This window comes from Nicotiana sylvestris, chromosome 7 (assembly GCF_000393655.2).
Source record: "Nicotiana sylvestris chromosome 7, ASM39365v2, whole genome shotgun sequence".
NCBI lineage: Eukaryota > Viridiplantae > Streptophyta > Magnoliopsida > Solanales > Solanaceae > Nicotiana > Nicotiana sylvestris.
This window is the reverse complement of record NC_091063.1, coordinates 172,573,599-172,584,904: the sequence shown is the minus strand read 5'-3', so window position 1 is coordinate 172,584,904 and position 11,306 is coordinate 172,573,599. Positions and strand designations below refer to the sequence as shown.

Genomic DNA, 11,306 nt, shown 5'->3' with positions numbered 1-11,306 from the left:
TTATTAAATCCAGAATGCAGGACGACCATGTACGGGATCTGAAAAATTTCTTTAAGCGTCTGCGCAAGTATGACTTGAAGTTGAATCCAGATAAATGTGCATTTGGAGTTCCATCTGGGAAACATTTGGGTTTTATAGTCAGTCGGAGGGGTATCGAGTTAGATCCAACAAAGATAAAGTCTATTCGGGATTTACCACCTCCGAGAACTAAGAAAGAGGTCATGAGTCTACTAGGAAGATTGAATTACATCAGCAGGTTCATTGCTAAGCTGACTACTACGTGTGAGTCCATATTTAAGCTGCTGAAGAAAGATGCCCATATTTAAGCTGTTGAAGAAAGATTCGGCAATTAAATGGACGAATGAGTGTCAAGAAGCTTTTGATTAAATCAAAGAATATTTGTCAAATCTGCTGGTGTTTTTTTTGCCTGAGCCTGGAAGACCTTTGTTCTTGTACTTGACGGTCTTGGAGAATTATTTTGGTAGTGTTCTCGAGCAACATAATGCGACCGAGAAGAAAGAGCAAGCCATATACTACTTGAGCAAGAAATTTACTGGTTATAAAGCCAAATACACGTTGTTGGAAAGAACTTGTTGTGCCTTAACTTGGGTCACCCAGAAGCTTAGACACTACCTGTTGGCCTACACCACATATCTCATAACAAGATTGGATCCTCTAAAATATATATTCCAAAAACCAATGCCCACGGGAAGGCTAGCAAAGTGGCAAATCTTGCTCACTAAGTTTGGCATTGTCTATGTCACCTGCATGGCAATGAAAGCCCAAGCTTTGGCCAATCATTTAGCTGAGAACCCAATTGATGACGAATACCAACCCCTGATTACTTACTTTCCAGACGAGGAAGTAAATTCAATTGAAGTAATTCCAGAAGACACCAGTGCTTAGAAAATGTTCTTTGATGGAGCTATAAATACAAAATGTGTTGGGATTTGGGCAATTTTGATTTCGTCCACGGGTCAGCACTATCCGGCCACAACCTGATTTCGGTTCTTCTGTACAAACAACACTGCTGAGTATGAAGCCTGCATTATGTATATGAATATGGCAGTTGACATGGATGTGGAAGAATTATTAATCATGTGAGACTCTGACTTGATTATTCAGCAAGCTCAAGGTGAACAAGAAACTCAGGACATCAAGCTTATCCCATACAGGCAACATGTGGAAGATCTTAGTAAACAGTTCAAGTCTGTTAAATTCAGGTACATCCCTCAATTCCACAATGAGTTAGTTGATATGCTAGCTACCTTGGAAGCAATGTTGCCATATCCGGGTAATGTCCATATTGACCCGTTGGAGATACAAATTCAAGAAAGATATGGTTATTGCAATGTAGCTAAAATAGAACCAAACGTTCAGCCATGGTATCATGATATCAAAAGGTTTTTGAAAACAAAGGAATATCCCGAGCAAGCCAGCGGAGACCAAAAGAGAATCATTAGAAGGCTCGCCAGCAGTTTCTTCTTGAGCGGAGAGGTCTTGTACAAAAAAACCCCACATTTGAATCTTTTAAGGTGCGCAGACGCCCAAGAGGCTGGAAAGATCATGAACGAAGTACATTCGAGAGTATGTGGTCCCTACATGAACGGATATGTCCTTGCAAAGAATATCCTTCGGGCGGGTTATTATTGGATGACCATGGAAAAGGATTGCCTCAGTTTTGTCCGCAACTGCCATCAATGTCAGATACAAGGTGACCTGATTCATGCACCGCCTTTAGAGTAGCATCCTATGTCAGCACCTTGGTCGTTCATTGCCTGGGGTATGGATGTCATTGGTCCGATCGAGTCAAAGCTTCAAATAGGCACAAATTCATCCTGGTCGCCATTAATTATTTGACAAAATGGGTTGAAGCAGTCACTTTCAAAGCCGTCACTAAGAAAACGATGGTGGATTCCGTTCATTCCAACATCATTTGTCATTTTGGTATTCCTAAAACTATCACTACAGACAATGTTGCAAATCTGAATAGTCATTTGATGATGGAGGTATGAGAACAATTTAATATTACGCATCATAACTCTACACCTTATTGGACCAAAGCTAATGGTGTTATTGAAGTGAAAAACAAGAATATCAAGAAGATCCTCAAGAAAATGATTCAAAGTTCTAGATAATGGCATGAAAAGATGCCTTTTGCATTATTAGGATATCATACAATCGTACGCACATCAGTTGGGGCCACACCCTATTTATTGGTTTATGGCACTGAAGCCGTAATACCTGTAGAAGTTGAGATTTCCTCTCTTCGAATCATTGTTGAAGCTGAGATTGAGGATGATGAATGGGTCAAGACTCGGTTGGAACAATTAACTATGATTGATGAAAAGCGGATGGTCGCAGTTTGCCACGAGCAATTGTATCAAGAAAGAATGGCTCGTGCTTACAACAAGGAAGTGTGGCCTAAAAACTTTGAAGTGGGGAAACTCGTAAAGAGACGTAGTCTCCCACATCATGAAGAGGCAAAAGGAAAATATGCTCCAAATTGGAAAGGTCCGTATATTGTAAGAAAATTGTTGCCAAAAAGAGCATTGTATTTGGGAGACATCGAAGAAAATGATCCCGAAACAGCTGTCAATGCAGATACGGTCAAAAGGTATTATGTTTGACCCCTTTCACGTGATTTTAATACTCTCCTATTGGGATGACAAAGGCTTTCATTTCTCGCTACCCCAAACACTATCAACCCTTTGCAAACCCTTTGAGTCGGTTACTCTTCTTTGATTACCCTCTTTGGAACCAAGAAGTTGTCATGAAAATAAAAAAAATGAAAAAACAAAAATGAAGCAAAACAGAAAAAAAAAGTTTTTGAACTACGTTTGACTTGATTCCGAAAGGATACGTAGGCAGCCTTTCACTAGGGTTATGTCATACCAAAACAAAAATTCACATTTCCCTAAAGTCGAAACTGGGGCTGTGATGACCCAAAAGGTCATCTTCTATTTTAAAACCTGATTCTGAGGCCTTAAAAACCTTATTTTATCTCTCATCTATTTGCATGCATAGTCTGGGCGTATTTTCGGAAAACCTTTATGTGGAAAATTGATGAAATAATGATTTTTGGCCTAAAAAGTTGATTTTTGTTGACTTCGGTCAAAATTGTGGGTAAATGGACCCGGACCCATGTTTTGACAGTCCCGGTAGGTCCATAATAAAATATTGGACCTAGACGTATGCCCGGAATCGAATTCCGAAGTTCCAAGCATGAGAAATGAATTTTTGATGAAAATTGTAAGACTGAAAATCTAAGGAATTAAAAAAAAATGATTAATGTTTGATCTCGTTGGTATCGGGCTCGTATTTTGGTTCCGGAACCCCGTACATGTTAAATATGATATTAATTCAGTATCTGTAAAATTTGGTGAAAACTAGAGTTTATTTGACGTGATTCGGACCTTGGGTTGAGCAAATATAAGTTTTGAAACTATCTTGAAAATTTCATGCAATTTGGTGCTAAATTCGTAGTTCTGGGTGTTATTTTGGCGATTTGATCATGCGAGTAAGTTCGTATGATGTTTTAAGACTTGTGTGAATGTTTGGTTTGGAACCTCGAGCGCTCGGGTGAGTTTCAGATAAGATACAGAGTAATTTGGACTTATGAGAAATTGTTGGTATGCTTCAGGTATGCAGACTTCGCAATTGCGAGGTTTGGCTTGCAAATTCGGGCCTCGCATTTGCGATGATTGTTCGCATTTGCGAAGCAGGGTAAGGGACTGGGTTGTTCGCAATTGCGAAGAATTATACCGCATTTGCGAAAGTCCAAGTTCGCATTTGTGACAGGAACTTCGCATTTGTGAAGGCTGCAGGAATGGGAAGAGTTCGCAATTGCTATGCTTTTCTCGCATTTACGAGCTTCGCAAATGCGAAGCTCAGGTTGCAAAAGCGGCATCTGCAGTTGATATGTTTGGACTTAGACGGAAATTTTCATTCATTCTCCCATTTTTCAAAACCTAGAACATAAGAGGCGATTTTCCAAAGGCTTTTTCTTCACCAAATCATAGGTAAATGATTCTTAACTCATTTCTTTCAATCTCTTACATCTTTTTACAAGATTGCATCCTAGAATCTAGGGTTTTTCATGGTGGAATTGGGGGATTTTTGGGTAGAACTTAAAAATTTCGAAATTTGGATTTAGACCTCAAATTGAGCTCGGATCCCAAAATCAATTGTATATCTGGGCTCGGGGGTGAATGGGTAATCAGGTTTTGGTACGAATTTCAGGTTTTGACCAAGTGCGCCCCGGGGTCGATTTTTTACTTTTTGGAGAAAATGTTGGGAAACTTATAATTATGCATTGGAATTGATTGTTTTAGTGATAATTGATGTTATTAAGTTAATTATGACTAGATACGGGTGAATTGGAGGTGGAAACTAGAGGAAAAGCGGTAATTGTGCTTTAAGTTGGCCGTTGGCTTGAGGTAAGTGTTTGGTCTAACTTTGACTTGAGGGATTAGAGATCCCCGACTTATTTGCTATGTGAAAACCCATGTGTGTGGCGTATAGGTTAGGTGACAAGTACCTATGCACCACCAAATTATCTTTTTAGGCTGCTCCTTTCCCCCCTCCCTAATATATTATTTTCAGGTCTTAACTGTTACATGCTTATTGGTGCTTCCATGTTTAATCGATTCTTACTAGATGTTGTTTTCTTTATTGAAGGTATTAAGTGTTCCGTAGTTCATTGTATCACATTATTGGTTTAAGTTAGTTTATCGGTGTTTCATGGTACATTTTTTGTTGGTCTCATTGTGTAGTATTAATTTATGAGGTTTCATAATTGTATAGATTTCCGTTTGGTTTGGTTTGAGGCATAAATGTTGTGGAGGGTTTGAGCTAAATTGTGAAATACTTGTTCTTATTGTATGATTGGTACTGATATGGTAGGATCAGGTTGCATGCCGCAACAAGAGGAATAAGGGTGAAATGTAATTGTCTGGTGGGATCAGTTTGCGCGCCGCAACAGGTGTAATAAGGGTGGACAGGTGGGATCGGGTTGCATGCCACAACAGGAGCAATAAGGGTGATATATTGAGAAGAAATAAGGGTGAACTGGTGGGATCGGGTTGCACGCCGCAACAGGAGTAATGTTCATATTGTTACTGATTATATAGTAGGATCGGGATACGTGCCACATCATTTTGTTGTTTATGTATTATTTTTCTGTTGTGACTTTATTCTATAGCATTGTAACTCTCTTATGGATTAGTTATAGCTGAGTACTTGCAAGACAACTGGGTTCCGTAGTTAATTGTTGCAATTTACTGTTCCATTTCGTTTCGTACTTCCTTTTTGCTTTATTATAAATTGTATGCAGGTTATATTATAAACGCCCTGCCATAGCCTTGTCACTACCTCGTCGAGTTTAGGCTTGGCATTTACCAGTACATGGGGTCGGTTGTACTGATACTGCACTATGCACTTTCTGTGCATATTTTGGAGCTGGTTGTGGCTGATCGAGAGGTCGGTTGCAGGAATTCATCTAGGAGACCCAAGGTAGTCCTGCAGGCGTCCGCAGGACCTGGCGTCCCCTTTTATGTTCTACATTCCCATTTTATTTTCTTTTGAGACAGATGTACTTTTCTTTTAGACCAATACTTGTAGATATTCATAGAATGTTCGTGGGTTGTGACACCAGTTTCTGGTGGTAACAGTTTCAGTATTTTAATAGTATATATATCACTTGTTTATTATGTACTTCCGTATTATCCCAGTTTGATTTAGTTTTTTTAATTTTAAATATAAAATGTAAAGGAAAAAGGCGAATAGAACTCGAACGTTGGTTTGCCTAGCGAGTGCGATGTTAGGCGCCATCACGATCCCGACGGTGGGAAATTCGGGTCGTGATAAGTTGGTATCAGAGCACTAGGTTGGCTAGGTCTCACAATTCATGAACAAGCTTAGTTGAGTCTGAGGGAGCGGTATGGAGACGTTTGTGCTTATCCTTTAGAGGCTACAGAGTTAGGAACAAATTCACTTCTATTCTTCTATGTCGTGCGATTTGATATTTCAATGCTAATTGAACTCTCTACTCTTATTCCTTCGCAGATGGCGAGGGCACGTACCGCTTCATCAGCTGATCAGCAGCCCGAGCCCCTAGTGGCAGCTCCTACGAGGGGCAGAGGACGAGGCCCAGGCCGTGCTAGAGGCCGAGGTAGGGGCAGGGCTCAGCCTAGAGCTTGAGCAGCAGCACCAGCGCTGGAGCCTCAAGTAGAGTTTGATTAGGAGGCTCCGGCCCAGACCGTTCCAGCGGGGCCAGCTCAAGTTCCAGAGGGTTTCATCGCTACCCCTGTACTTCAGGATGCCTTGGTCCATCTAGTAGGCCTTATGGAGAGTGTTACTCAGGCCGGTACATTCCCTATAGCACCAGACGTCTCTTGGGCTGGGGGAGGAGCACAAACTCCCGCTACTCACATCCCGGAGCAGATGGCTCCTCAGTTTCAGACTCCAGCAGCTCAGCCAGTTGGGGTAGTTTTGCCGGGTGTAATAGCACAGGCCGGCGATGGATCAGCTATGTCTTTTGAGGCCTTGTGGAGATTGGATAGGTTTACCAAGCTTTTCACCACTACTTATGGTGGTACATCTTCAGAGGATCCCCAGGACTATCTGGACAGTTGTCACGAGGTATTACGGAACATGGGAATAGTGGAGACCAATGGGGTCGACTTTGCTACCTTTCTTTATCAGATTCCGCCAAGAAATGGTGGAGGGATTTTTGTTTGGCCAGACCAGCGCGGTCGCCAGCTCTCATTTGAGACCAGTTCTCTTAGCTATTTTTGAAGAAATATCTTCCTATCACTCAAAGAGAGGACTATCAGAGACAGTCTAAGTGCCTTTAGTAGGGTTCTATGATCGTCACTCAATACAAGACTAGATTTGTATACTTCTTACCCGTCATGCTCTTCTTATACTTCTTATCCCCAGAGAGAGAGAGAGAAAGAGAGAGAGGGTGAGGAGTTTTATTGAGGGTCTTGCTCAGCCTATCAAATTGCAGATGGCTAAGGAGTCAGGGAGTGAGACTTCTTTCCATAATGCAACCAATGTGGCCAGACGAGTTGAGATAGTTTTATCTCAGAGGAGTGGTCAGGGGTCTGACAAGAGGCCTCGTCACTCTGGTGGATTCAGTGGGGCCTCATCTGGAGGTCGAGGTACTTTCGGTAGGGGTCATCCTCCCAGGCCATTTCATTCAGCTCTTCAGACATCCCATGGAGCTTTAGGGGCTCGTGGTCCTTATGTACCTCCTTCAGGGCAGCCAGCTTATAGTGCACCACCAGCTCTTATCAGAGCACCTCCTCTTTAGAGTTATTATCGCGGTCATCCAGCCAATCAGAGTCAATCTTAATTTCCTCATCCGTAGTATCCGGATAGATATTTCAAGTGTGGTGAGTCAGGCATATCTGGAGGACCCGTCCGAGATTAGTGGGTGTTCAGCCATAGCAGCAGGGTTCTCGTGCCATGATCCTAGAACAGCCCGCTCAGCCAGCTAGAGGTAAGGGTCAGGGAGCCAGAGGAAAGGGTCAGCCCGCTAGAGGCGGAGGTCAGTCCGTTAGAGGTGGAGGCCAGGACGCTAGAGGTAGAGGACAGCTATCAGGAGGTCGTCCTAAGGATATGGTTTAGAGTGGTGGGGCCCGGCCCCGATGTTATGCTTTCCTAGCCAGGACTGAGGTTGAAGCATCCGATGCTGTTATCACAGGTACTATTTCAGTTTGTAGTAGAGATGCTTTAGTTCTATTTGATCCAGGGTCTAAATACTCATATGTGTCTTCTTATTTTGCTTCACATTTGGTTGTGACCCGTGATTCATTGAGTACTCTTGTGTATGTGTCCATATAGGTAAAAGGGGATTCTATTGTGGTAGATCGTGTCTATCTCTTATGTTTGGTTATTATTGGGGGTCTTGAGACTAGTGTAGATCTCCTACTTCTCGATATGGTTGATTTCGATGTCATTTTGGGGATTGATTGGCTATCACCTTATCATGCTATATTAGACTGTCACTCCAAGATTGTGACCTTAGCATTGTCAGGGTTGCCTCGATTAGAGTAGAGAGGGACCCCTGGTCATTCTACCAGCAGGTTTGTTTCTTATATGAAGGCTTAGCGTATGGCCGAGAAGGGGTGTTTGGCTTACTTAGCTTATGTTTGTGATTCTATTGCGGAGGTTCCTCTAATGGATTCTGTACCAGTTGGTCGAGAGTTTCCAGAGGTGTTTTCTGCAGATCTGCTGGGGATACCACCCGAAGGGATATTGACTTTTGCATTGATTTGGCTCCGGGCACTCAGCCCATTTCTATTCTGCCATTCCGCATGGCCCCGCTAGAGTTGAAAGAATTGAAGGAGCAGTTGCAAGATCTGCTTGATAAGGTATTTATTAGACCTACGGTGTTACTTGTAAAGAAGAAGGATGGGTCGATGAGGATGTGCATAAACTATCGGTAGTTGAACAAAGTCACCATCAAGAACAAGTACCCACTGTCGAGGATTGATAACTTATTTGATCAACTTCAAAGTGCCAAGGTATTTTCAAAGATTGATTTGATGTCTAGCTACCATCAGTTGAGAATTAGGGCATCTGATGTCCCTAAGGCAGCTTTTCGGACTCGATATGGGCATTATGAGTTTCTAGTAATGTCATTTGGCTTGACAAATGCCCCAACAACATTTATGGATTTGATGAATCGGGTGTTCAAGACCTATCTGGATTCCTTTTTTATTGTTTTCATTAATGATATCTTGATCTACTCCCGCAGCCGAGAGGAGGATGAGCAGCATCTTCCGATCGTTCTTCAGACTCTGAGGGACATCCAGTTATATGCTAAATTTTCGAAATGTGAGTTTTGGTTGAGTTCAGTTGCTTTCTTGGGTCACATTGTATCAGTATAGGGTATTCATATGGATCTTAAGAAGATTGAGGCAGTCAAGGACTGGCCTAGACCAACATCAGCTACAGAGATCCGTAGTTTCTTGGGTTTGGTGGGTTATTACCGTCGGTGAGGCGAGCTTTCAGAAGCTCAAGACTGCTTTGACTATGGCACTGGTATTAGTGTTTCCCACAAGTTCAGGGCCCTATATAGTATATTGTGACGCGTCCCGTATTGGACTTGGTGCTATATTAATGCAGGGTGGCAAGGTTATTGCATATGCTTTGTGGTAGTTGAAGATTCACGAGAAGAAATATCAAGTTCATGACTTGGAGCTAGCAGCCATTGTTCATGCGCTGAAGATTTAGGGGCACTATCTATAAGGCGTGTCGTGTGAGGTGTTCACGGATCATAAGAGTTTGCAGTATTTGTTCAAGCAAAAGGAACTTAATTTGAGGAGGAGAAGGTGGTTGGAGCTATTGAAAGACTATGATATCACCATCTTATATCATCCCGGGAAGGCCAATGTGGTGGCTGATGCTTTGAGTAGGAAGTCAGCTAGTATGGGTAGCTTTGCGTATACTCCAGTCAGTGAGAGGTCGCTTGCATTAGATGTTCAGGCTTTGACCAATCAGTTCGTGAGGTTGGATGTTTCTGAGCCCAGTTGTGTTTTAACTTGCACAATCGCTCAGTATTCTTTGTTTGAGCGTATTAGGGAGCGGCAGTATGGTGATCCTCTTTTGCTTGTCCTTAGGGATACAGTGCGGCATGGAGATACCAAGCAGGTTACAGTTGGAGATGATGGAATTTTGAGGATGTAGGGTCATGTTTGTGTGCCTAATGTGGATGGGCTTCGTGAGTTAATTCTAGAGGAGGCCCATAGTTCCCGGTATTTTATTCATCCGGGCGCCGCTAAGATGTATTAGGACTTGCGGCAGCATTATTGGTGGAGGGGGATGAAGAAGGATATTGTTGCATATGTAGCTCGGTGTTGGAATTGTCAGCAAGTAAAGTACGAGCATCAGAGACCTGGTGGTTTGCTTCAGAAGATTGAGATTCTTGAGTGAAAGTGGGAGTGTATCACTGTGGACTTCGTTGTTGGACTCCCACGGACTCAGAGGAAGTTTGATGTAGTATGGGTTATTGTGGATAGGCTAACTAAGTCAGCATTTTCATTCCTGTGGCAGTTTTCTATTCTTCGGAGCGGTTGGCAGATATCTATATCCGTAAGATCATTCGTCTTAATGGTGTACCCGTGTCTATCATTTCTGATCGAGGTACGCAATTTACCTCGCATTTTTGGAGGGCAGTATAGCGTGAATTAGGTACGCGGGTCGAGTTGAGCACAACATTTCATCCTCAGACGAGCGGACAGTCCGAGCGTACTATTCAGATCTTGGAGGATATGCTTCGTGCCTGTGTTATTGACTTTGGAGGTTATTGGGATCAGTTCTTGCCATTAGCGTAGTTTTCCTACAACAACAATTATGAGTCGAGCATCCAGATGGATCCCTATGAGGCGTTGTATGGTAGACGATGTCAATCGCAGGTTGGGTAGTTTAAGCCGGGGAAGGCTCGGTTATTGGGTACAGATTTAGTGCAGGATGCCTTGGATAAGGTTAAGATCATTCAGGAGAGACTTCGTACAGCTCAGTCCAGGCAAAAGAGGTATACCAAGCGTAAAGTTCGTGATGTGACGTTCATGGTCGGAGAGAGAATATTGCTTCGGGTGTCACCCATGAAGGGTGTGATGCAGTTTGGGAAGAAGGGCAAGTTAAGCCCTAGGTTCATCGGGCCTTTTGAGATCCTTGATCGAGTGGGAGAGGTGGCCTACAGACTTGCGTTGCCACCAGGTTTATCAGCAGTGCATCTAGTGTTTCATGTGTCCATGCTTCGGAAGTATCACAGCGATCCATCCCACGTATTAGACTTCAGCACTGTCTAGTTGGACAAGGATTTGACCTACGAGGAGGAGCCGGTAACTATTCTAGACCGGCAGGTTTGTCAGTTGAGATCGAAGAGTTATCCTTAGGATCGTGTGCAGTGGAGAGGTCAGCCTGTGGAGGCAGCTACCTGAGAGTCCGAGTCCGATATGCGGAGTAGATATCCCCATCTTTTCACTGGCTCAGGTACTTTTCTATGTTTGTTTGAGGACAAAAGGTTGTTTTAAAGGTGAAGAATGTGATGACCCAAAAGGTCATCTTCTGTTTTAGAACCTGATTCCGTATTTCGAGGCCTTAAAACCTTATTTTATCTCTCCTTGATTTGCGTGCACAGTCTGGGCATATTTCCGGAAAGCCTTTATGTGGAAAATTGATGAAATAATGATTTTTGGCATAAAATGTTATTTTTTATTGACTTCGGTCAACCTTTTGGGAAAATGGACCCGGACCCGTATTTTGCCAGTCTCGGTAGGTCCATAGTAAAA

The 11,306-nt window shown here is 42.8% G+C and overlaps 2 protein-coding genes across 2 annotated transcripts; both read left to right on the top strand.

The window, feature by feature from the left end:
• The first annotated feature begins 699 nt into the window (after nt 1-699).
• LOC138874157 (uncharacterized) lies at nt 700-1,746 on the top strand. Its single transcript, XM_070152664.1, has 2 exons — nt 700-879; nt 1,126-1,746. The coding sequence occupies exons 1-2, from the start codon at nt 700-702 to the stop codon at nt 1,744-1,746; spliced, it is 801 nt and encodes a 266-aa protein (XP_070008765.1).
• Nucleotides 1,747-2,150: 404 nt separating this feature from the next.
• On the top strand, nt 2,151-2,630 carry LOC138874156 (uncharacterized). Its single transcript, XM_070152663.1, has one exon. It carries the CDS (start codon nt 2,151-2,153, stop codon nt 2,628-2,630), a length of 480 nt encoding a protein of 159 aa, XP_070008764.1.
• The last annotated feature ends 8,676 nt before the right edge of the window (nt 2,631-11,306 follow it).

What these genes read in the sequence shown, in the direction of transcription:
- LOC138874157 (XM_070152664.1), top strand. Translation starts at nt 700, where the DNA reads ATGCCCACGGGAAGGCTAGCAAAGTGGCAAATCTTGCTCACTAAGTTT. An exon ending in AGGAAGTAAATTCAATTGAA is followed by an intron (nt 880 to 1,125) that starts GTAATTCCAGAA and finishes TTGATTATTCAG; the next exon opens with CAAGCTCAAGGTGAACAAGA.
- LOC138874156 (XM_070152663.1), top strand. Translation starts at nt 2,151, where the DNA reads ATGCCTTTTGCATTATTAGGATATCATACAATCGTACGCACATCAGTT.